Source organism: Sceloporus undulatus, chromosome 1 (genome assembly GCF_019175285.1).
Source record: "Sceloporus undulatus isolate JIND9_A2432 ecotype Alabama chromosome 1, SceUnd_v1.1, whole genome shotgun sequence".
NCBI lineage: Eukaryota > Metazoa > Chordata > Lepidosauria > Squamata > Phrynosomatidae > Sceloporus > Sceloporus undulatus.
Genome location: NC_056522.1, coordinates 254,014,133 through 254,038,543, shown reverse-complemented (window position 1 = coordinate 254,038,543; position 24,411 = coordinate 254,014,133). Strand labels below are relative to the sequence as shown.

At 45.0% G+C, this 24,411-nt stretch overlaps 1 protein-coding gene across 1 annotated transcript in view; it reads left to right on the top strand.

Moving 5' to 3' along the window:
* Positions 1 to 22,180, top strand: part of ANKRD13D (ankyrin repeat domain 13D) — a 31,021-nt gene extending 8,841 nt beyond the window's left edge. The window contains exons 4-15 of the mRNA XM_042470317.1: positions 119 to 164; positions 604 to 747; positions 857 to 1,046; positions 2,424 to 2,490; positions 2,631 to 2,712; positions 4,697 to 4,758; positions 5,168 to 5,298; positions 5,603 to 5,760; positions 6,746 to 6,907; positions 11,914 to 12,077; positions 12,461 to 12,540; positions 21,085 to 22,180. Of these exons, the coding sequence (XP_042326251.1) occupies positions 119 to 164; positions 604 to 747; positions 857 to 1,046; positions 2,424 to 2,490; positions 2,631 to 2,712; positions 4,697 to 4,758; positions 5,168 to 5,298; positions 5,603 to 5,760; positions 6,746 to 6,907; positions 11,914 to 12,077; positions 12,461 to 12,540; positions 21,085 to 21,361 (1,563 nt within the window). The 3' untranslated portion in view covers positions 21,362 to 22,180. The remainder of the gene's footprint in view (positions 1 to 118; positions 165 to 603; positions 748 to 856; positions 1,047 to 2,423; positions 2,491 to 2,630; positions 2,713 to 4,696; positions 4,759 to 5,167; positions 5,299 to 5,602; positions 5,761 to 6,745; positions 6,908 to 11,913; positions 12,078 to 12,460; positions 12,541 to 21,084) is intronic.
* Positions 22,181 to 24,411: the final 2,231 nt, after the last annotated feature.

Here is a 24,411-nt window from a genome sequence, read left to right as displayed (position 1 = left end):
TAGTAGTATGGCTGCATAGCAAAATATGCTCCCCAAAAAGAGCAGAGACTGCCTTTGCTTGTCACTTCTCTCATATGTGCTGATCAGTCCCCTTACCTCTGGTTTTCTATCTGCCTAGGCTCCTGATTTCTATGTGGAGATGAAGTGGGAGTTTACTAGCTGGGGTAAGTAAGTTGGTGTCTGGAATTTCACCTTCCAGGAATAAGGAAGAAGTGCTTGTGAAAGATAGCTGTTATGAGTTGTGACTAGCAGCATATATAGCAAGGCTGGACAACTGTGACCATCCACATTTTTTGGCTTATAAACCCCAGCAGTTCTAGTTAGCAGAACCACTGCTGAAGAACTATGAGAGTTGAAATCCAGACATATTGGGAGGGCCACAAATACTCACTCCTGACTGAGAGGACCACATATTCCCCTCTCTGATCCAGAAGAACAAGAGAATTCCAGATGGGTGGGGAAGGAGTTTTTCGTGACCATAAAACTCACTGCATATCTTTGGGAATGTTTAACAGTGTCTAACCGCCCCTTAGAAAGAGGGTGGGGTGGCAAATTATTCTGACTAGTATTCCTAAACTCTCTGCTTACTTTCTCCCTGTTCAGTGCCCCTGGTCTCCAAGATATGTCCAAGTGATGTGTACCGTGTGTGGAAGCGTGGGGAAAACCTGCGAGTGGACACAACTTTACTGGGCTTTGAGCACATGATCTGGCAGCGGGGCCGGCGAAGCTACATCTTTAAAGGCGAAGGTAAGCATCTCCCTTGTGTGGTGCCTGGGGTTTGTGGTTCATGAGACTTACACCTTGGAAGCTGACTGGATCCTTCCATGTCATTTTTCCTCCCTTCTCTCTTGGCCAGATGAGAATGCAGTGGTGATGGAGGTCGATCACGACAAGCAGGTTGTGTACACAGAGACTCTGTCACTAGCCTTGCACGAGCCTGAGCTGATGCTGGCTGCCATGCAGCCGTCTGAGGAGCACGTGGCCAGTCGGCTCACTTCTCCCATTGTCTCCACCCACCTGGATACCAAGAACATTGCCTTTGAGCGGTGAGCTTTAGCAAGGGGATGGGTAGGTCCTGGAAATGTATGGAGCATGTGCTGGTATTGGTACTGTCAGTGGCTATTAGCTGCAATAAGTCAGTACTCCTTCCAGTTATCCAAGGTAGTATGCCTTTGAAGACCATCTGCTGGGGCACATGAGCAGGAGAAAGTATTGCCCTTCTGTCCTGCATGTGGGCTTTCCTTAGGGCCTGATTGGCCACTTTAAGAACTAATGAGGCACAAAGGCGGGTTACAGACCGCCAAATAGTACTTATACAATACGTACTAGGGTTAGGAAGGGGCGGTGCTTCCACACACCCCCTAACCCTAGTACGTATTGAATACGTACAAGATGGCGGAGCCCTGTTCATACGGGCGCCGCCATCTTTACGTATCGGACGCTGAGCGTCCGTATGTGTCGCAGCCTTTATGACGTAGCAAGTGCGCCCCTGGCGCCTCGCTACGTCACAAATGCGACTCTAAAAGAAGCTCCATTTTGGAGCTTCTTTTTCGGTCCACGCGGGAGCCGCGCCGTCTGAAGGCTCCGGCTCCCCCGCGGACCTACCGGCGGCGGTCTGTACCCCGCCTTAGTCTTGTCCTATGAGTTTCTTTTTATTTGTATAGCACATAATAATAGGATGAGGCCTAGAGGGCCAAAGCAGAGACAAATAAATTTGCTGGTGGGTGGGGAGTCTTTTGGGACCTTCAAGAAACAACTGTTTTTGCAAGAGGACGAGTAGTGACAAGTTCCAGCTCCTAAAGTAGCTTGAAACCTTTGTATCATAAATGCCACATCTCTCTCCTGTTTTGTCTTCTGCTTGGTATTTGAGAGGCCAAACATCTCTCCCCTCAGAGGATAAGATTTGGACCATAGATTCCCACTTGCTGCTTCCTAATATGAGGAGGGAAGGAAGTAAAGGTGATATTTGAATAAATTTATGTTGTTAGCCTAGAAGAAGAGAAAGCATCTTACAATATATCTGAACCATTATCTCAATCATGCTTGACTTGGTCTTGTTTTGCCTTTGGGACAAATATGACCTTCTCAGTCAGTTCACCAGCTGATTTGCAAGTCCCTGGCACCACTACTGGTTGTTTCCCTAGTGTCAATAGAGTAGAAGGGGCTGCTTTTCTGCAGTACTGAAGAGTGAGAATCCCATCTCTTCTCCCCTGTATCTAACCAGAACTAGGATTTCAGATTAACTACTGCAAAATTGCTGCCCCCTTTACAGTGTTATGGGAACTGATTACTTAGATGGTGGAAATTTGAAGAAGAATAGGGTATTTGGGGTGGCCTCCAGCCCATAAGAGTGTCCCAGGTGAGAATCCTAGAACCAAACTGTTCCCTCATTGTCAAATTAAAAGATTTTTTTCCCCCTGCAGGAACAAGTCTGGCATCTGGGGCTGGCGCTCAGAGAAAATGGAAACTATCAGTGGCTATGAAGCCAAGGTACAACTTTTCTGTCGCTTGATGCCAGATTGCCCAGCATGAGTATTAGAATTCCATGTGTCAAGGTGTAGCACTGTTTCCAGAAAGTGAGGCTTGTATTGCGTGGGATGAGGTGATATCAATGGCCTTTATGCTTGCAGGTTTACAGTGCCAGCAATGTGGAGCTTGTCACCAAAACTCGCACTGAGCACCTGTCAGACCAGGACAAAACACGCAACAAAGGTAAAGCATACCCTAACCCACTCAACTTATGATACACAGCTGACTCATCCAACAACCCTTGATACTGCTAGTGTTCTTTCTCCCAAAAATCTCCCCTCAAAAACTCAAGGGCAGTACAGACAGCCCTGAAACGGCAGACTGGAGTAGCCCATTTTAACTGCGGATGGACGCCACAGCCGGCAAACTGTGCAGCGTCCCTCTGCAGTCCTTCCGGGTTCTTTATTTTTTTTGTGTTGCGTACGTCACGAGGGCGCCATTGGCGCCCTTGTGACGTGCGCAGCAATGTGCAGAGGCTGTGCGTCATCGTCGTCATGGCGGCGCTCATGTGGACAGGATGCCACCATGATGGCGCCACCCATACAGACTAGGGTTCTGGAGCGTGCTTTTCTGCGCGCTCTGGAACCCTAGTTTCAGCACTAGCATGCCACTTTTGACTGGTGTGTCTCACGCCTCAGTTAACTACTAAAGGATAAGACAATTGAAGACTTTTTGGAAGACTGGAAATTGTTTGTGGATTTTTTGAGCAATTACAGGCCCGGTACATACTGCCAATAAGTGGCATATCAGGGCCGATTCTAGGGTTGGGGCCGTGCGGCAACTGCATGGTCCTTAACCCTAAAACATAATGGTGACATAACAATGGTGGTGCAATGTGCACAGGGGCGTCGCCATTGTTACGTAAGCACCACACAGCGTCCACAAGTTGCTGCACAGCACTTACATAATGAGTACGCCAGTGGCGCACTCGTTATGCTGCCCTTGCAGCTTTAAAAGAACCTGCTTTTCACGGGTTCTTTTTCTGCCTGAGGGAAGCCACACAGTTTGGTGGCTGCGGCTTCTCTCCAGAGGAAAAACAGGTACAGGCAGGCCACCGTAATGTAATAAAGTTTATTCGGTCATTGACCAGCAAATACAATAGTAATCATAAAAACCAATATTAAGCTCTAATTGTAAAAACTTTTAGATTGCACTACAGCTATGAATAGCAAAAGAGATAAAAGAGATAAAGGGATAAAATGCAATTGTTATGCATAAAATACAATCACAGAGGACAAGACATGAGCCATAAAACACAGTCCGCATCTGACTCTGATAGCTTCCAGTTCTCTATCAATATTGGTCTCAGTTAATATTTCAATTTCATCTCTTCATTAGAGGACGTATTTTACATACAATGTAACAAAATTTTGCTACTTTGTATACAATGCTAGGTATCTGACAGTTCAGAAGATTACAAACAAGTGAGGTATCTGTACAGGCCACCGTTTTTCAGCGGTCTGTACTGCGCCACAGATAGGATGAGGGAGGTGTCAGAGCTCTATTTCTTTCCTTTTTCTTTCTGTCTTTCTGATTTCTGGGTGTATATTACTTTGATTGAAAATTAAGACTGTTAATATTAAAATTAATTTTAAAAATTCACATAACAAAGAAGAAAAAAATCCTCGGCTAACTTGTATGCTATGCCCACTGTTGGGCCAGGCCTAACAACAGTGGAGAACAGAAGAGTCTTGTGTTCTGCCTTAAGAGAGCATTTCTGGTATGTGTTTTCTTGCTATAGGTTATTATTATAACTTTCATGTGTGCACAGATATGTTAGTAAGTGACCAGGAGTGATTCCTTGTCTCAAGTTTGATTTGTTGTTTCTTTCAGGCTTGTTTCTCCTCAATATGTTTTTCTCATTTCACTCTGGAAAGCCTTGTCTTGTCATCTCCTTTCTTTATCTCACCCAGCCACTCACGCTTCCCACTCATCTCACCATTCTTTTCTTTCCCTCAGAGGTAATGGGATATTCATAAGTGGGGGGTTGGTGTGAGGTGATGTCAAAATCCCCTTTCACCAAAAGATCCTGGGATTTCGAACTCCACTGCATTATTGCTGGCAAATGTTTCAGATAAAAAATAAATCACCGTTAGGTGAAAAGAAGGTTTACTTTGGAAAGCAACCTAACACTTATTCTCTGGGATGTTGTCTCTTCACCATCCAGGTTCCAAGACTCCGTTCCAGTCCTTCCTGGGAATTGCCCAGCAGCATGCTGCCCAGAATGGGGTGAGTGACAAGGTCAGATCACTTCCATGTGAGGGCAAAGTCATGCTGAACTGGCCACACACATAAGCCATGGAGACTGAATGTAGGGGAGGAAGATAACAAGGACAGTATACAGTATTAGATCAGGGAGGAGAGATTGGGATACAGAATATTGGTATGTATAATTGCTGCTGTACATTCCTGTGACTATGACTCTGGAGACCAGGGTTTCCATCCTTGTTCAGCCATGGAAACCTACTGGGTGACCTTAGGGAAGTCACAATCTCTCAGCCTTAGAGGAAAACAAAGGCAACCCCCCCCCAACAAATCCTGCCTTAGGGTCACCCTAACTTGCAAGTGACTTGAAGGCATACAACAATGAGTGCTGGAGCCCTTTACATAAGATGACCTTTGCATCCAACTTTTGCAGGCTCCAGTGTTGCAGTCAGCCAGCCCCACCAACCCAACATCTATTACTCCTGAGGAATATTTTGACCCCAACTTCAACTTGGAATCCCGCAATATTGGCCGCCCTATTGAGATGTCCAACAAGGTGCAGAGGTGAGTGGGACTTAGGGGAGAACAGTGCAGTCCACATGAGGGGACAGAAACAGAACAAGGAGCCTAGGTGCAAGAGTTTGCATGTGACCCTTACAAAGGGTAGTAAACAGACATGTAAGTGAACAGCAAGCCTGATCATTCCAGAGCTTGAAAATGTTATCTTTTGGGCTACAATGCACAGAATCCATATGTTGGCATGGCAAGTGAGAAGTAACTTTTCCAACCTCTTGGTCTCTATATGTTAAGGTTTAGTGGGAAGGAGCTGAATAGGTTTTCAGGGACTGACATATTTCTTATTTTGTAGGTTCAAGGCAACTCTTTGGCTCTGCGAGGACCATCCCCTCTCCCTGGTGGAGCAGGTGACTCCCATCATTGACCTGATGGCTATCAGCAATGCCCACTTTGCCAAGTTGCGTGACTTCATCACTCTTAAGTTGCCTCCTGGCTTTCCTGTCAAAATCGGTGAGAAATGCAAAGCATAGCTGGCTGAGAACATTATTATTATTATTATTAACCTTTATTTATGAAGCGCTGTAAATTTACACAGCGCTGTACATACAATCTTTTAGTTAGACGATTCCCTGCCCTCGGGCTTACAATCTAAAAAGACATGACACAGAAGGAGAAGGGAGTGGTGGAGGGAAAGGGTAAGAGGTCCAGCAGTTCCTCTCTACCTCCAAGGGAGGAACAGGGGTGATGCGGAATTGGGAGATACACTGAACGAATGCTGGCTGGCAAATGGCAAGAGTGAGGCAGGGGTGATGATGGGTAGACTGTCAGCCTTTATTGTGGGGAAAGGACTGATGGCTGCTAGTCATGATAGCTGTACATTACTTCCAGAGTCTGAGGTGATGTGCCTCTGAATACCCGTTGCTAGGGAACACAAGAGGGAGGACGGTGGTGCTGTGTTCATACCATGTGGGCTTCCTAGGAGAATCTGGTTGGCCACTCTGAAAACAGGATGCTGAGGATGCAGAGGTCTTGGTCTGAGTCAGCAGGGCTTGTTCTAGTGTTATAGCACAGCACTAGACAACTGTGCCAGCAACTGGGGCCATTTTTCACCACTACAGTCTTCTGGGTGGGCCACATGGACATCACCAAGAAGTGATATGATGTCATTTCTAGTTTTGGTTTCAGTTGAAAATCAGCCAGTATTTTCACCTACCTGTCCACCTACCTGTCCAGTGTTTGTGTGTACTTGGGAATAAATTTTCTGCTCAGAATTTTGGATGGGGGTTCAGGAGTCTTTGGTAGGGTGCAGTAAAGTTGGGAGGGTGCTTTAAATGCTTCTAGAGTCTGTGTGTGACCTGCAGGCCACAATTTTCCTATTCCTGTTTTAGCAGGTCATGTAGGAAAATCACAGTGGGGATTGAAAATTGAAGTTTGCTGTTTCTTATATTCCCCCATCTCAACCCTCTGCTCCCTATATTTTCCCTCTTATTCACAGAGATACCGCTCTTCCATGTATTGAATGCCCGCATCACTTTTAGCAACTTATGTGGCTGTGATGAACCGCTGAGCTCTGTGCGAATTTGTACTCCCACCCCCATACCAGGGAACATGTCTGAAGAGCCAATTGCTGGGGCAGAAGCAGCCAATAACACCAAAGGTAGGAGAAGGATGCCTCTGTCAGAGTTGTGCCTGGTACATCGACCAGCTTCACAGGGAAGGAGAAGGATGTGAAAGGGGAATATAAAGATGAAGGAACTTTTGCAGTTGGGAGAGCTTGGGAGGTGCTGTAGATTTCTGGTGTAGGGGCAGCTAATTCAAATTTTAGTGTTTGGGGATGAAGTGGCAGGAAAGTGAATTATACGAAAGTGAAAGAAGTCCAGGTAATGGATAAAGGACAAATCTATCTTTGTGTGGCCTTACAGATAGTTTCTAGGACCAAGTTTGACCTTCCTGATCCCAGCATATTTTTAGAACGGCTGTATTGTTTCACAGTGGTGATCAGCATTGACTCAAAGGATCTTTTGATATCATGATGTTTTCATCTGAAATTCTCCCCCCACCAACCCTAATGCATAGTAGAAATGTGAAGCATAATTCTTCTTCGTGGTCTCTGCGAATCATACAGATGGGTTGCACTGCGCCTGCGCAGTGCTGCTCGGACACTTCTGGAATCACTGGGCAAAGTAGACTTTGCAACTTATGGCAACTTTTTGGCGGTAACTCCGCCCACTCTTTATAAGGCCCCTGCCTTCCCGCTCTTTCTCCAGTTCCTTTTTTCCGCCGTGTTAGTGCTCTTGGAACTTCGCTTGCTCTTTGTTCTTGAATTACTGGACTTGACTTCGGACCGTTTTTGACTTTGCTGACCTCCCCTTCGATTTGACTATTCGGACTGTTGGACTTCGTCTCCCTCTAACTCCTCTGGACTTGTTTGCTGGTTCTTTGACCACGTCTCGAGCTTCGGACGCTATCTTTGCGTCGCAATGTCTCCCCCGTTCAAGAAGTGTGATGTCTGCGGGGGCAAGGTCCCAGTTCAGGATCCGCATTCTTCGTGCTTGCTGTGCCTGGGAAAGGACCACGACGTCAAATCTTGTACCCTCTGCAGATCCATGACATCGCAGGTGAGGAAAAACCGTGAGTCTCGCCTAACCTCTGCGATCGCACAGGGCAAGGTTCGTGTAGAAGACCCCCGTCCGTCCTCGGCCCCGTCGGTGTCTGTACCTGCTACGGCCTCCAAGGCTCGGGACAGCCCGGCTAGTGCAGCCTCGGCTCCCCCATTGCTGCCTGGTTCATCTTACGATGTGGCCCGTGACCCAGATAGGTCCAGAGCCACCGACAAGCCCTCAAAGCGCCCCCACAAACCGTCGGGGACAGAGGGTTCGGCACTCGCCACTCCTGCCAAGGCGCCATCCGTCGTCTCCTCGGTATCCTCGAAGTCGAGGCATGAGACGGACCCATCGACCGCTTCGGGCTCGAAGCCATCCAAGGCGTCTAAGAAGAAGGAGTCGAAGTCGAAGGATGCTGTCCCTGACTCTGCCATCCCCAAGCGGGCCGACTCCGCACCAAAGAAAGGTGACGAAGCTGCGGTGGCGAGACCTTCGGGCTCTTCCACCATCTCAGAGCTGGAGGTAATCCCGTTCTTCCCCCCGGAAACATCGAGGGCCCCGAAGAGGAAGGTGAAGACACCGGACCCTTCCAAATCTACAGACCAGACTCCGGTGACTGCGAAAAAACCCAAGACATCAGGTGACTCCTCTTCTTCCAAGGCTCCCAAGGATCCTGATCGCCCTTCGCCTTCTAAGCGCCATCGTTCCCCAGGCCGACAGAGCTCTAAGACAGACAAGACTAGGGTTATCGACCCGGAATCAATCCCGACTCTGTCGGGCCTTGCCACTCAGCCCTTTGAAGAGCCGTTTCAAAGGCCAGCGCCAAGACGGGACCATTCGCCACCCTGGTACCGACCCAGCCTCTTCAAGGCCACTCTGATGATGATCTCGAAGAGGATGACAACCCCGATGTCTTTTACGACTCTGAATCGGGCCGTTATTATATGGCTGTCACAAGGGACACGGCGTTCAGGAGGTTCAAGGACAAGCGTCACTCTCAGGCGGCCTGTGATCACCCGGTGACGGCCACATCGTCCAGGGCCCCCAAGTCGGTCTCAGGGGAACCGAGATCAGGACTCTTAGAGGCTAGAGCCCGGACGGCTGTACCGGTTCGAGCTCCGGTCGAGGAAGCGGTCCTACCGAGCCACTCGGACCTAGAGTCAGACACGGAGACGATCCTTTCCTCCGACAACCCCTCGGATGGGGACCTGTCACTACACGACTCTCCGCAGAATATGCATCACCCCAAGCCGGCCTCTCCCACTGATGACCTCAGGACATTTAGCGAACATGTTATCAAAATGTCTAGGGCTCTGGACATTGAACTGCAGTACCCTGAGGAAGCAGCTAAAGACCCGGTCGAGCGCCGGGTACAGGGTCGGGTCCCGACCCCTCCCTCCATCCCATTCCTTCCGTCCTTGGAGTCCATTCTTAAAAGGTCCTGGGATTCCCCCACTTCTCTAACAGGAACTTCGAGGAAGATCGAGACCCTATACAGAGTCACTCCATCAAGCTGCCCTTGGCTTTCCTCCCACCCGAGACAAAATTCAGCCATTGTCGAAGGGGCCCAGCTGAACGCAGCTCATAAACAGGCCACCTCCCCAGTTGACCGAGAGGCTCGCAAGGTGGATGGCCTTGCAAAGAAGGCTTACTCGGCATCCTCCTTGGTGGTAAAGGCGATCAACTATGCCGCCTGCATGGGGGCTTATGTCCAGGCTCTGATGGAGGACATTTCACCCCTGATCCCAGACGTCCCGGATGAAGCACAGCGGAGGCTGGTCGAAATCAGGGATGAAGCCCACTCCATCGGGGGTTGGCTCATCACAGCTTCCCGCAATGTAGCTGACTGCGCGGGCAGGGCGATGTCGGCCTCACTGGCTCTGCGGCACCATGCCTGGCTTCGTGGAACCGATTTGACCCCTGGAGTCAAGACCACCATCGAAGACATGCCGTTGGACGAGTCAGGATTGTTCCATGCGGAGACCGACGACCGTCTCAACAGGAAGTTCAAACTCAAGGCGGCCGCCAAGAGACACGGTATGTCCTCCTCCTCTACTCCTCAGTTCCGGAGAAGACAGCACCAGTGGCAGCCCCAGGGTCAGCAGTTCAGGCCCTTCCAGCAGGAGCGACAGGGCCAACACCAGGGTTCTCAGCGCCCGAGGTACCCCTTTCATTCCTCTTCCTCCTCCGGTAGACGAGGTCCTCCAGCCTGGTACCATAAGCCCCACCGGCAGGAGTTGTGGTTTCAGATATTTATTGTTGAAAATAAACCACTTTGCTTAGCCTTACCTGGTTTCAGGACACTCCCTCCGCCGCTTACCTAAGGTTGTCAGTCTAAACCCATTTGTATGATTCGCAGAGACCACGAAGAAGAAGGACAGGTTGTTTACCAGTAACAGTATTTGTTCGAGTGGTCATCTGCGAATACATACAAATCCCACCCATCCTCCCCTCAGTGTCCTGCTCTTGATTGGCTCATTCTTCGCTTACGCAGCGGAAAAAGTTGGAACTGGAGAAAGAGCGGGAAGGCAGGGGTCTTATAAAGGGTGGGCGGAGTTACCGCCAAAAAGTTGCCATAAGTTGCAAAGTCTACTTTGCCCAGTGATTCCAGAAGTATCCGAGCAGCACTGCGCAGGCACAGTGAAACCCATTTGTATGTATTCGCAGATGACCACTCGAAGAAATACTGTTACAGGTAAGCAACCTGTCCACTTGCTAGCTGGAACACAGGCAATGCTTTCTGACCTGACCATTCCATGGAGGCTTGAAAGCCACCAAGTACACCAAGCTAATTGAGGTAGCATTTAATGCCTCTGAGGAAGTGAGTGCTGGCCCATTATTATACCATAAGGAGTGTATTACTCTTTAAGGCAGGAATAGTCAAGTTTCTGCCTATGGGATCCTCTAGGGAGCTGCACCTCTCATGAAAGAAAACCATAAGTGGCTAGAACTCCACTTCTGAAAAATTGGTATTTTTATGTTAAGCAGCATGGTTGGGTCTTCAGCCTATTAAAAAAGCCAAGTGCTGCTCCTGGAGCCTTCCAAGAGAGGCAAATCACAATTAAAAAAAAAAAAACTACAGAGAAAGGGTGATTATGGAGCGTTTGGGTGTGGATCAGATGCCACAAAAACAGTATTGGGGGCTAAATGTAGAGCCACACTTTGCTTGCCTGTGGTATACAGTATAGCTGTAATCCTCAAACTGGTGGTCTGTGGAGACACCTTCAATCATTCTCTGCAGAATTTCCAGGACAGAAAGAAACATTGTATCCAACAGGTGCAAGTATGGTTCCAGTCCCTGGACCGGGAAGTGGTAATTGCCAGTCCCCCACATCAGATTGCTTAAGAAGCACTAGTGTATTGGATGGCTTTGGAATCAGAGATTGAGTTTGTCCAGACATGTTGTAGTCTCCCCATTGTGAATGCCTGTGTGCCCGTTCACCACTTGGACTGAGAGTTCAAGGAGTCCATGGAACAATGTCAGATTGATTTGTTGGTTGATTTTGAACACCATGCTTTTTGTTTTGTTTTGCTTCAGGACATTAATGAATCATGCTAATTTAGTCAGGGACCCTTCCTTTCTGTTGCTTAGCCTGAGAAGAATTAACTCTTCTAGTTTGTTGCCATCTTCTATCATTTTAGGCATACGTGGGGATGGTCAATACATTCCTCTTCTCTTAGGAATATATTTTAAGAATGTTTATTTTAGATTGGGTGAGGCAGTGTTGTATAATAGTTTGAGTGTTGGATTAGGACTCCAGGAGACAATGCCTGCTTGGTCATGCAAACTCACTGGGCAAATTACACTCTTTAAACCCAGAAGGAGGGCTATAAAAAGCCTCTTATGAATAAATTATGCCAAGAAAACCCCCTGATAGCTTTGCCTTAGGGTTGTCATACGTTGAAAATAACTTGAAAGTAAACAAGAACAAAATTTTAGATGGAGAGGAGAATGAAACAGGGATGAAAGGGTTCTTTGATTGCAGAGGCAATAGGGTGTGTGTGTTTTAATTGCTGGCAGGCATGCTTACCATTGTGATGCCTTTCTTCTTGGCTTCAGTGTACCCTTTCCCCTGTGAGGTGGATCCATCAGTGTTTGAGGTGCCCCAGGGCTACACAATGTTGGGTGCAGGCCGCACAGAGCCTATGAGGGATGAAGATGATGACTTGCTCCAGTTTGCCATTCAGCAAAGCCTTTTGGATGCTGGTACAGAAACAGACCAGGTGAGTGGGGAGGTATTTTGGCAGTGATGATCCAAGTCTATTTATGACAACTTTTTCTTGCCAGGGCATGTGGTCCCAGGAAGCTTGTGTGGGCATCAGGGTGAAATTGAATTGGGTGATTTAGCAAACCATTTCCCAGATGTTGGCATTCAGTGGAGAAAATGCTTGGCTGTCATTAGCAATATACTTTGTGATCATTAACCTTATCCTTAATTATTTTAAACTTCATTTTTACAATTGTGCTGGGAGAGGCAGTGGAATCTGAGGCTAAGAAAACATGACCTACTCAATGCATTCTTCCAAGCCTGAAATAGTTATCTTTAACTACAGGGCAAATCCTCTCTCCATTTTAGTGTTTTCACTCTTGTGTGTTATACTGCCAGGTCACTATATGGGAAGCTCTAACCAACACAAGACCAGGATCCAATCCTCCGTCCTATGATGAGGAATTACAGCTGGAACGGTGAGTGGTTAACTGGGAGCAAGGAGGCAATACTGTGGATTCAATTTTGCCCCCTGTACAATATCAGTACAGTTATATTCAGAGCAGTTGGAGAGCCTCAACTCCTCTGAGATAACTTCTCGGAGAGAGATGCTGGCTGTCATTTGGACCATAACACCCCCCCCCCCCCGGCATTATCAACTTCTTTTTCTCTTTATTTCTTAACAATTTCAAGAGAGAGAGAGAAGAAGAAATAATTCATTGGATAGGGGATCATCTTCAGTTCATCACCAGCCTTGCTCTCTTTCTTCCTCACCCATAGTCACATAGACACAGATCTGCAGAGACACACAATATCCATTTGCACACATATCTGGCTACTCTGCTAGTTTCTGTCTTGTTCTCTTTGGTCAGTAGCTAAGATAGGAAAGAACAGGTGAGTCTGCTGTGAGAGGTTAGGGCTGCATAAAATAAAGTTGAAGACCACATACAGATTTGGGGCAAGGGGTTGCCCCCTTCTGTGTACAATTACATAAATTAGGGCAAATGTATATTTACATACAGAATTTGCACAATTTCTTGTGCAAGTCAAGGGATGGAGCAAAGAATTATGCATGATACTGAAGCTTTCCAGCTATTGGAGAGTAAACGTAGCAGTGGCTTATGTCATATCAGCAGGGTTGTCTTCTAAGTATTTCATGTTGCTTTTTCTTCAAAGGGAATATAGAAATTGGTAGGAAGCACAGCTGTACCCCAGTTTTAAAAATCTTACTTGGTTGCTTGTTCAATTTTAGTTGACTGCTAAATGACATATAGCAAAAAACAGTATTCTGGAGTGAGAAGCACATTTCTTTGTTCTTAGACAATGCACACATGTTGCATTATCTTAAATAATAATAAGTTATCTTAAAGTTTCATAATTAATGAGCAGAAAGGGATGCATACCTTGTTTAAGTTGGCACTTCCTATTTGGAGTTTGTATACGGTAAATGCTGATATTAACACTTGTAAAAACCATATAAAATTCTATTATTCATTTAAGAGGCAACTTTTAAGTGGATTAAAAGCTTTTAGAACTGCTTAATCAGTTAAACATTGCAACCATTGTGGGACATCTTACTTCCAATATGGATTCATGATTTATAAATTAGTTCTAATCGTATTTTGCAAGCACAGGACTTCATATGCTGGGCATGAAATTTAGCTGTGACTGTCTGAATACGACAATCAAATCCCCAATAGCCTTTTAAAAGTTGGAGTGGGAGAGGGGAAAGCTATTTTGTTGTAGGTGATGGCAGAATTCAGACTGGAGAACCTACAAAATTTGGAGAAAGGAAAAAATTGCTGCATCTGTTCTTGACAGTGCCTTGAGGGGTGAAAATGCTGCAGGTAGAGTCTTCTCCCTTTTTAACCCATTTCCCCACAAGATTCTAGATCTTTTAAACTTTGTAATCACAGGCTTGGAGCTCCAGAAAAGGAACTGCACCTAGGCAGGGATAATTCGGAGGGGTAAATCTCTAGCAAGGAAGAAGATGTATACCCTCTGCCACCTGCTTTTTTGTTACTCTGTCTAACTCAGGGGTGGGCAAAGTGCAGCTGGGGCTAAGGGGAACATGAGGCCCTTCACAGGTTTTTGCAGCCCTTGACCAGACTTCCTGGAATACGCTTCTCTGGCTGACAAAGGGGCAGAGGGAGAAATTGGCTCTCCTAGAAGCCTCCTGAAATGGCATTTCACCTTTTAAAAATAGACTGCATGCATGTGCACCCTCTCACACATCACTTCATTTTTTAAAATTCTTCAAAAGAAAAAGTGGATTTTTTAATGTTTCCCCCCACATTTCTTGTAGTCCACACAGCCCTGGGGAAAGTGGGGGGCAGAAAACCTGCCATAGTAGCTTTCCCTAGCTCTATATCCAAAGCAGCCTTCCTCTAATTGTTTTAAAGAGGCAGCATTTGTTTCTTTTTTACACTTAAAAAGCCTAGGGCTAAGTGAAACCCTCATCTTACATTTCTTTTGAGCAGGAAGTTTCTGGTTATGGCTGTAATGCTAAGCTTAGGAGTATATAGACAATACCTGCTGAAATCTCTTAGGGCAGGGAAAGCTAAACCATCCCATGTTTGGTGGGCAAGGGGCAATACCTTCTTGCCTGGCATTGCTCTCTGCCTTCTCTGTGGCCAGCAGAAGCAAAATGAAATGGGCATCATTTGTGCAGGTTAAAGAACGAGCCAGACTCTTGGTGCAAACTTTGTTGTTGCTGCCTGGAATATAATTACAGTCCAAAGCAATTTTGGTTTGGGTTTCAGGCTGAACATCAGTCCCAAAGCGATTCCCTTTGCTTATGCCTTCAAACATTTGCCCCATTTTACTCAGGGGAAAAATAATGTCTTCTCATAGGGCTGAAATGAGAACGAAAATGGCACCTCTCTGAAGCAGCATGCCTGCATGCACATCTTTAAAGAAATGTAGGTGATGTGAAAGGAAGTACAGTATAAACTCTCCCTCATCTGTGCATTGGTAAAGGCACTTTCACTTCATGCAGAATGGCTTGCCGGACGAGATCTGTCAAGTTGCCAATCTAGAGAGCTTCAAGAAAGCTGTCAAGATGGATCTCTTCCAGCAGGCCTTCCCGGAATAGAACCCGGCCATGTAATGCTCCCCCCACAGACATATATAAGTGAAGACTTGAGCCACCATTATTTTTTTAACGTACTGTTTTTAGATTTTATCATTTGTAATTTTAATGCATAGAATTGTTTAATACTTTTTTAAGAGGGGTGTGTGTGTGTGTGTGTGTGTGTGTGTGTGTGTGTGTGTATTTTAAAGGTTGTACGCCGCTTTGATTGTGGTAACAAAAAGCGGGATATAAAGTAAAGTTTTATTATTATTATGTATGGATAAAAATTCTCCATATTTACAGTACCTATTTTAAAAACATACTTTATAGACTAAAACCCCATAATTCCCCATCTAGCAATGCTGACTGGGGGACTATGGGATCTGCCTTCTCCTCAAAATGTAACTTCAGTAGCCAGTCTATATGTCTAATGAAATGAACCCTAGCCCATGAAAAATTTAGAAGACAAAATTGTGTTGTTTTATGATGCCACATGATTTGTTGTCCTTTTTGCTGGTACTGTAGTAATAACTCATCAGTAAACTACTACAGTTTGAAAGAATATGTGACATTGCTCTCACAGGGACACGGGAGTGGTGCAGGCCTTGGCTGTGATGTGGTCACTTGCAATGTAAGCTGAATCCCTGCTGCCTGCATGCAGGGACATGCTTCAGGCTTACAATAGGGCAGAATTAAATGGAACAATGTGGAGAGTGACAACCAGTGAACAAAAGAAACTCCTGGGTTCATGTCCTTGTCTTGTAGCCTTTTCGTCTGTACATGAAAAGGATTCACTTTATTTCCTCACCTCTTGCTACCTAGCAGCTTCCAGCCAAAAAAGAATCTGATGATCAGGGAGAACAGGAGGAAAGGACTGAAAGCTGGATGAAAAGGCATATGCTCCAAATTAGTTCATTCAGATAAGATGAAGATATCATTCATTACTCTAAGGTGTGGTGTGCAGCCTGTTTTTTATGGGATTGGACTCTGAAGGAGCATGTTCACAGTCTGAAAGTGTTGCTGGTTCTAGTTATGTCACTGGAAGATTTATGATGACTGCATGCATTTCATAGGGTTTTCTTAGGCAAGGAATACTCAGAAGTGGTTTTGCCAGTTTGTTGTTTTTGTTGTTGTGTGCCTTCAAGTCATTTTCAACTTATGGCAACCCTAAGCTGACCCTACAATGGGGTTTTCTTGGCAAGAGATTTTCAGAGGTTAGCCATTGTCTTCCCCTGAGGATAAGAGCATATAATTTATCCAAGGTTCCTTTCTCTGAAATACAGCCTATAGCACCTGGCATTTGTTGGTGGTTTTCTATTCAAGTACTGACCAGGCCGAACCTTGCTTAGCTTCCAGGATCAGACAGAATCTGGCACCTGTCAGTATTTACATTTTTATTATAATAAAATAGATTTTTTTCTGAAGGGAAAAATACTCTTCTGGCATTTATCACTGCCCCTATTTTACTCTTCTTTTGGCTAGATGCTGCATGCCGTTGTTATTGTTGTGTACCTTCAGATTGCTCCCGACTTAAGGACTCCCCAAGGTGAAGCTAAAATTTTTCTTGGGAAGATTTGTTCATTCATGCCTTCCTTTGAGGCTAATAGATTGTGACTTACCCAGTGGGTTTCCATGGCCAATCTGAGATTCAAACCTTGGGTCCCCGAGTCCTAGTCCAATACTGAAGCCACTACACTTCCCTGGCTCTACACCATGCTGCAGCTTCTTATACTGTTGTTAATGTGCACAAACATGCTCTAGAGTTCTTCAATTCCCACCCCTTTTGCTAGGAGTGAAGCCTCTGAGCAGTGGGGTGGGTGAAACATGCCTATGCATTTAAATGCAGGTATATATGCACATGATACACTTCTACCCCTATTCATAGCTGCCTCTCCAGTCATTCTAAATCTGCTTGAGGTGTAGCTGTCCTGTAATAAGTGCAACCGGATCTGTAGTGAAACACCCTATTAAACTTTCTTTACATTTCCAATAAAACTACACACATCCTGATGCAGAAGACAGGTTATTTAGGAGAAATTGACAAAGCTTGCAAGAGTTAGTGAAGAACCTTCAGAAATGTTTCATGGTGAGCCAGAGGCTGATATGCTTCTTTAGGATTTCATTTCTTATCATTAGACATATTTCTTTACATACAAATAACTAGCAAACACAGCCCAGGCAATCTTGGAATCAGTTTATCAGAAGTTTCTTTCTATAGGACCATTGCATTAATTTCCCATGGAAGCAAAATTCTGCTTAAAATTCTGCAATATAGACTCAAATGGAGAGAGAAATCCCAGAGGTGCAAGTGGGAAACAAAGATGCACTAGGGACCACATAACAAACATACAATGGCTAATGGAGGGCACCAAGGAATTCCAAAAGAAAATCAACATATGCTTTGTAGACTATAGGAAAGTCTTTGACTGCATAGATCAAAAAAGCTATGGAACACTCTTAAAGACATAGGAGTGCCTGATTTAATAGTCCTGATGAAAAAATCTGTACTTAGTACAAGAGGCCGCTGTTAGAACAGAATATGGAAAAAATAGAATGGTTCCCAGTTTGGGTAAGGCAAGGCTGCATATTATCACTCTACTTGTTCAACTTGTACACAGAAAATATCATATGAAGAGCAGATTTAGACTTGGAAGGAGAACTGAAAATAGGAGGAACGAATGTCAACCAAGATATGCAGATGACACCATACTAGCGTAAAATATCACAATTACTGAGGAAGGTCAAAGAAGAAAGTGCAAAGAAGGCTTGCTGCTGAACATAAATAAATCAAAAATTATTATCATGGAGGATCTACATAAATTCAAATTAGACAATGAGGAAACCTAAATAGTTAAAAATAATTCTCATACTTTGGATCAAACATTGATCAGACTGGAGAAGGAAGTAAAGAAATAAGAAGAATAGGTATGTGAAGGGCAGCAATGAAAGAACTAGACAAGATCTTAAAGTAAAGAAAGAGGACGATGGTGCCCCTTGTGGTCTCTGCTGCCTGACTGGCTTTGTATACAGTCTCTTGCCAATTACAGTTTGTCCCTTATGGTCATGGTAAGTTAAGCTCTTTGTTGTTGTTTGTTGTTATTGTTATGTTCCTTCCCGTCATTTCTGAACTATGGCATCCCTATGGCGACCCTATCATGTGGTTTTCTTTTTACACAAACTTGTTCACAGGAAGTTTACTATTGCCTTCCTCTGATGCTGTGATAAAGTGTCACCCAGTGGGTTTCATGGCTGAGCTGGGAATCGAACTCTGGTCTCCAGAGTTGTAATCCAGCACTCAAATGACTAAGCCATGATTGTTGTTGTTAGTTGATGTCAAATCAGCTTCAACTTCTGGTATGAATGAGAGACCTTCCAAATCACCCTGTCATCAATTGCCCTGTTCAGGTCTTGCAAACTTGATTATGTCTATCCACCTGTAATGCCATGTTCCTCCTTTCCTGCTGCCTTCTACTTTGTCAAGCAGCATTCGTTTTTCTATGAATCATGATCTCTCAAGATATATCCAAAGTATGACAGTTTCAGCTTAGTTCTATTGGCTTCTTTGGAGAGTTTAGGCTTGATTTGCTCTAGGGCCCATTTACTGGTCCTTTTGGCAATCCATGGTATCTGTAGAACTCTCCTCTAGCAAAACATTCCAAATGAATTTATTCTCTTCCTGGCAATTTTCTTCACTGTCCAGTTTTCACAGACATACATAGAAACTGGAAATGTTACAGCATGGATGATCCTGCCTTTGGTATTCAATCATGTTATCTTCCACTTCAGAATTTTATCTAGTTCTTTCACAGCTGTTCTAATTTGAAGATTATCAGACAACCTATGGAAGAAATGAGTTGACTATGGAACCTGTTCTTTGGATCAGTTTATTAGTCCAAACCAGGGGTAGGCAACCTGCGGCCCACGGGCCGGATGTGGCCCGGCGAGGTCTTGGGACCGGCCCCAGCCCGGTCCTGCCGCCAATTGCCGCCGGGGCCTTTGGAGGGCAATTGTCTATAGAAGCCTCAGAAACATGCATTTATATTAACGTTTTTTTTTTAAAATCAGCAAATTTTTTCGCGTGTCCTCCATTTTTTTAAAAAAATGTCTTCCATTTAAAAATTTTGTCCTACAATTGTCCTGGTTTATTTATATATTTAATTTTTTAAAAAATTATTTAATTATTTATTTTTTGGCTCCGGCCCCCCAGTTGTCTGAGGGACAGCAACCTGGCCCTCGGCTCAAAAAGATTGCCTACCCCTGGTCCAAACCAAGAATTTGTGTCTTTTTCAATATGGCAGTTACCCACAGGTGCACTTAGGCAGTGTTTGCAGTTGTAACACCTTTGGGTGTCTATATATTGGACCATCAGCTCTGTATGCTTCAGCCACTGCTGTTGTGTTGAAAACAATCATATCCTCAGAGTGTTGGCTGGAAATTTTATATTAATGAAGTTAGAGTTGAGTGGAAAAAAAGATTGCCCTGTGCAAAGTAACCGGTGGAAAAGTGCCCTATCTTGAATATCTAAAATATCTTTAGATCTTAAATTATGTTTTGTCCAGCAGAAATTGATGTTTCAGTTCTATTACATCTGTTTTATCTAAATATTGGCAATGTAAGGCAGATAATGCTTCTTTGTAATATATGAAGTGGCTGACTTCAGTGATTAGTCTTTTTTTTTTGGTTGGATGTGTTACAATATATTAATTTAGTATTAGAAGGATTGTTGGAATTTGTAGAGGCACATGTCCTTTTAAATCAGTTTCCTGCAATGTGAAATTGAACTAAGGGTCAATGATGCTGGATCCTGTTTGCATTTACAGTTGCAAAAGGCTTATGCGCCAAGGTGGGAAAGATAATCGTTCACTGTCTATAGTTGAATGGTCAAAAATCTTCATACTTTAGTTATACATGAAAATGTGCTATACATATGTTAGTTTCAAGAAAATGGATTTGGAAATATGGTTGAATTACATTAGTATATATGCTTAGTCCTTGTTCATATTCTACAGTATGTACTTTCTTTCCTTTTTCCTTTTCCTTTTTTCTTTTTAAATTGGATTTTAAAGAGATTGACCATAGAATCATGCTGGAGGACCTACAAATGCCCAGAGAAGTGTTTCCTCTAGGAACTTCTAGGTTCTCCAGCACAGCTCTATAGTCAACTTCTGGCAGAGTTGCGCTGGAGGACCTAGAGATTCCTAGAGAAAAGATATTAATCAAAACTGCAAAAGTCAAAGCCACAAATGTGGAGGGCCATCTGTATTTCCTGGTGGTCTTCAACCCAAATACAAACCAGACCCTAATTTAAATTCTGAAATTATAGACCAGGGGTAGGCAATCTTTTTGAGCCGGGGGCTGGGTTGCTGTCCCTCAGACAACTAGGGGGCCGAAGCCAAAAAAATAAATAATTAAATATTTTTTTTTAAAAAAAATTAAATATATAAATAAACCAGGACAAATGTAGGACAATATTTTCAAATGGAAGACACTTTTTTTAAAAAAATTGAGGACACACGAAAAAAATTTGCTGATTTTTAAAAAAATGTTAATATAAATGCATGTTTCTGAGGCTTCTATAGACAATTGCCCCCCAAAGACCCCGGCGGCAATCGGCGGCAGGACCGGGCTGGGGCCGGTCCCAAGGCCTCGCCGGGCCGCATCCGGCCCGCGGGCCGCAGGTTGCCTACCCCTGTTATAGACCATACCAGGGCTGTTCAAGGTGGCAAATACTCTCTGTATTTTCACTAGCAGCCAGCAGGTGAAGAACTGTTGTAATGGATGGGGAAAGACTAAATGGGGCCTGGGTGGTCAGACTTGATAAGAACAAGGGTGGTGGCGGCAGTGAGAGGAAATGTTTGAAGGCAGCTTGGATGGGTTGGATGGAGCAGGGCCTTGGAGCGTGACTACTCTATCTTACTCTATCCTCCCCACATCCCTTCTTTCCTTTCAGGGCTATCCAGGAGAGCATGTTCCTTCAGTCAGGGCCAGGTGTGGGCCCGGCAGAGACAGGGGGTGGCAGTGGCGGTCCTCCTTCTGAAGGCAGTCCAGCTCTCAGCAACAACGGGGGCAACTCTTCAGCCTTGCCTCCACCCTACCCTAGCTTTGACGAGCAGCTGCGCTTGGCCATGGAGCTGTCATCAAGGGAGCAGGAGGAACGGGAGCGCCAACGCCAAGAAGAAGATGAGGAGTTGCAGCGTATCCTCCAGCTCTCCCTGACGGAGAAGTAGCATCCCAGCCTGCCAGCGAAGGGCCCCTAGCCTCCCTCAGGTCTCACACCTCTCAGCCTAACTGTCCTTGCCATCATTGTATTTTTTTAACCTCTTTGGGGTGGGGGTGGAATTCCATGTTTTGTCCCTTTCCTGTTAGGGACAGGCTGGATGTGAGAAGACAGCACCCTCTACATTTCCTGGGACTCACACAGTTCCATTCTCTGGTATTATTTCCTGTAATTTTTTTTAATTGCTTTATATCCTCATTCTTCACTGAGGAAATGTTTTATACAGCATAGAGAGTTGGGGTGGGGACAGAGGAGGAGGAGGAGGAGCAGCAGCAGCAGCAGCAGAGAGAAAAGAAGTGGAAAAAGAGGAAGAAGTCAAGGAAATTCTTATCACTCAACAGGAGTGTGATATTTTGAAAGACTGAAATAAGTTCACAGCATTCTCTCTCCTCGCAAGTGGGTTTGCCTTGCTAGAGACTGAGCCACAGAGGGGTGGGTGGATTTCTGAACTGTGGTGCAATGATGTTTGCAGTGAGACCTGACGCCAGGCTCAAGTGTGAGGAATAATTTTCAGTTCCCATTTCCCCCCTCCCTCCTCATTGAGAGCTGCTGCTCTCCCTAGCCCTGTGTTTAATTTATTTTATTTATATCTCTGCAGATATATACAGAAAAAGGGGAGTGGGAGGAGTTTTTTTTTTTTTTAACTGAACCCAGTGGGTCTAAAGGGAAGAGCTGTGCCCATTCTCGAGTGGCTTTCCCCTGTCGTCTGGGGACCAGGAACAGGGGTTCTGGGCAGCAGGAACTACTAAATAAAACCAAGAAACCAGCATTTGCTCTTTTGTGGTCTTCCTCCATTTCTTTTCACTTGGTCTCCAGTTGTGAGGCTGCCACATAAACATACATTAAGTCTGCTGGGATTTCTGAGGCTCCTCTCAATAGTTCATGCTAATTATGAAGCAAGCTGATTTAGTCATGCTAAGGAGAGCCACTTATGGCCCCCAAGTTGTTGGAGTCCAGTCGCCATGACCCTCACAACTAGAGCCAATTGGGAAGGATACACACCTGGAGGCCCTCAAGAGTTGGAGGGTCACACATTGCCCCATCCTGGGATTTTGGCTGCTTGGGATTTTGGTCTTCTCAAAAGCAACTTGCAATTAGAGTAACAATGTGACATTCACAAGGTTTGACTTAGGAAGTGACTTGAATGCAAAGCAAGAAGGCTGTAATACTTGTATCCTACTGGTGCATGGTGAGCTTCCAAAGCTAGTTGCCTCTGGAGGCTGATGTATGGCAGGTTGGAGAAGAACGATGTTTGGCAAACGTGGGCAACCATAGAGGGTGAAAAGGCCTTGTCCGTGCCACGTAAGATGGCCCCTGCGGGCCACAAACCCTCTTTTTTCTCCTTTTCCAATCTGTTTTCTGTTTTAATTGGGGCCTTTTCCCAGTGCAACCTTTGGGACCCTGATTCCCCATTTTATCACATACACCATGGGATGGGGGTTGAGGTTTTCAAGGGACACACAAAAAGCCTTAGGTTGTATCAGCCAGCATTGCTCTTACTTGTGATGTAATGGGCAACTTATAGATCTGCAAATACTGAACTTCACTTCCTGTGATCCCTTTCCTTTGGGTCTACTGACTCAGTCTCAAGGGAATTGGAGTCAAACATTATCTGAAGAACAACAGCTTGCTTCCCCTGTTCCAAATGCTTCAGAATACCAACACTCATTTTTTATTATTACTGTACAAACAAGCATCAAAAATGGGACTGTTCCATTTGTTAGAACCTAGAATCCTGCAGTAAAAAATATATTAATCTGCTTATCTTAATTCACAGTGTGAAGTTTCTGACACTCCTTAGTCCTCACCATCCCCTTAGGTCACAACGATCCAGGGCCAGTATAACCAGTGATTGCACAATTTCACTGTCACTGTCTGCCAGTCTTATACCCCTGTGTCTCCTTCCCTACCACCATTTAGTTCTTTGCCCTAGTGCTGTTTTTTTTTATTGGACCTTGTTTTTGTCCCATCCGCCTTTGTTTTAGTCAGGTCCCTGCTTTTTCAGGAGGCAGCCAAATTCATCCCAGATATGCGGGACTCATGCCCTTCCAGATGTTGCATTGTGATTTCCATCGGCACGATCCCAACAAAATGGGAAAGTATTTCTAAGTGCTGCTGTCCAGTAACATCTGGAGGGCCACATATTCCCACTACCCTTCCTTTAGCTATTCTGCCATTGTTGAACAGACACTCCTACCACTCCCCTCTTTTTTTCCCCATAGCATGCAGTCTCTCTTGGGCTTAACCCAATGTGATATTATGTTGCCTTTGTTCTCAATCTCTTCTGCCCTTCTTCTCAAGCTACTACCACTTTTGGCTGGTTCCTCTTTCTCCAGTCATTACCTGCCCGATTTATCTGTGTTCACATGGCACAGCCTTCCTTATTTATATCCCTGCACACTAGAAAGGTGCGCAAAGAGCTGTTGAGGGTCTCTGTCTTGCTAGAATCAAGCTCAACCCTCATTCACTTTGGGAGATGGGTTGAAGCTCTGTGGTAGAATACATGCTTTGCATACAGAAAGTCCCAAGTCCCATTGCTGGCATCTCCAGGTAAGAGTCACATCTAGAAACCTGGAAGATAGTGGATACTGCACTAGGTGGGACAATAGTGTGATTTTAAATGTTGTAAGCTGCCTCGGGTCTCTTGGCAGAAGCAAGACAGGGTATAAATAATAAAATAAGGCAAATTCTTAATTGTAGTCCTGGGCCAAGGAGTGTGTTGTAACTACACTGATCTGGATTGTAGAGGTGTATCTACAGTAGAAATAAAGCAATTTGACTCCACTTTAACCACCACGGCTCCATTCTAAAGAATCCTGAGATTTGTAGTTTGGTTAGGTGCCAGTACTCTGACAGTGAAGGGTAAAGACCTTGTAAAACTACAAATGGCAGGATTATGTAGGATAGACCTACAGTACTTAAAATGGTGTCAAACTGCATTATTTCTACAGTGCACCCTAGGGCTGAGGTATGGATGGACAAAGACTTAAGATGATTAGG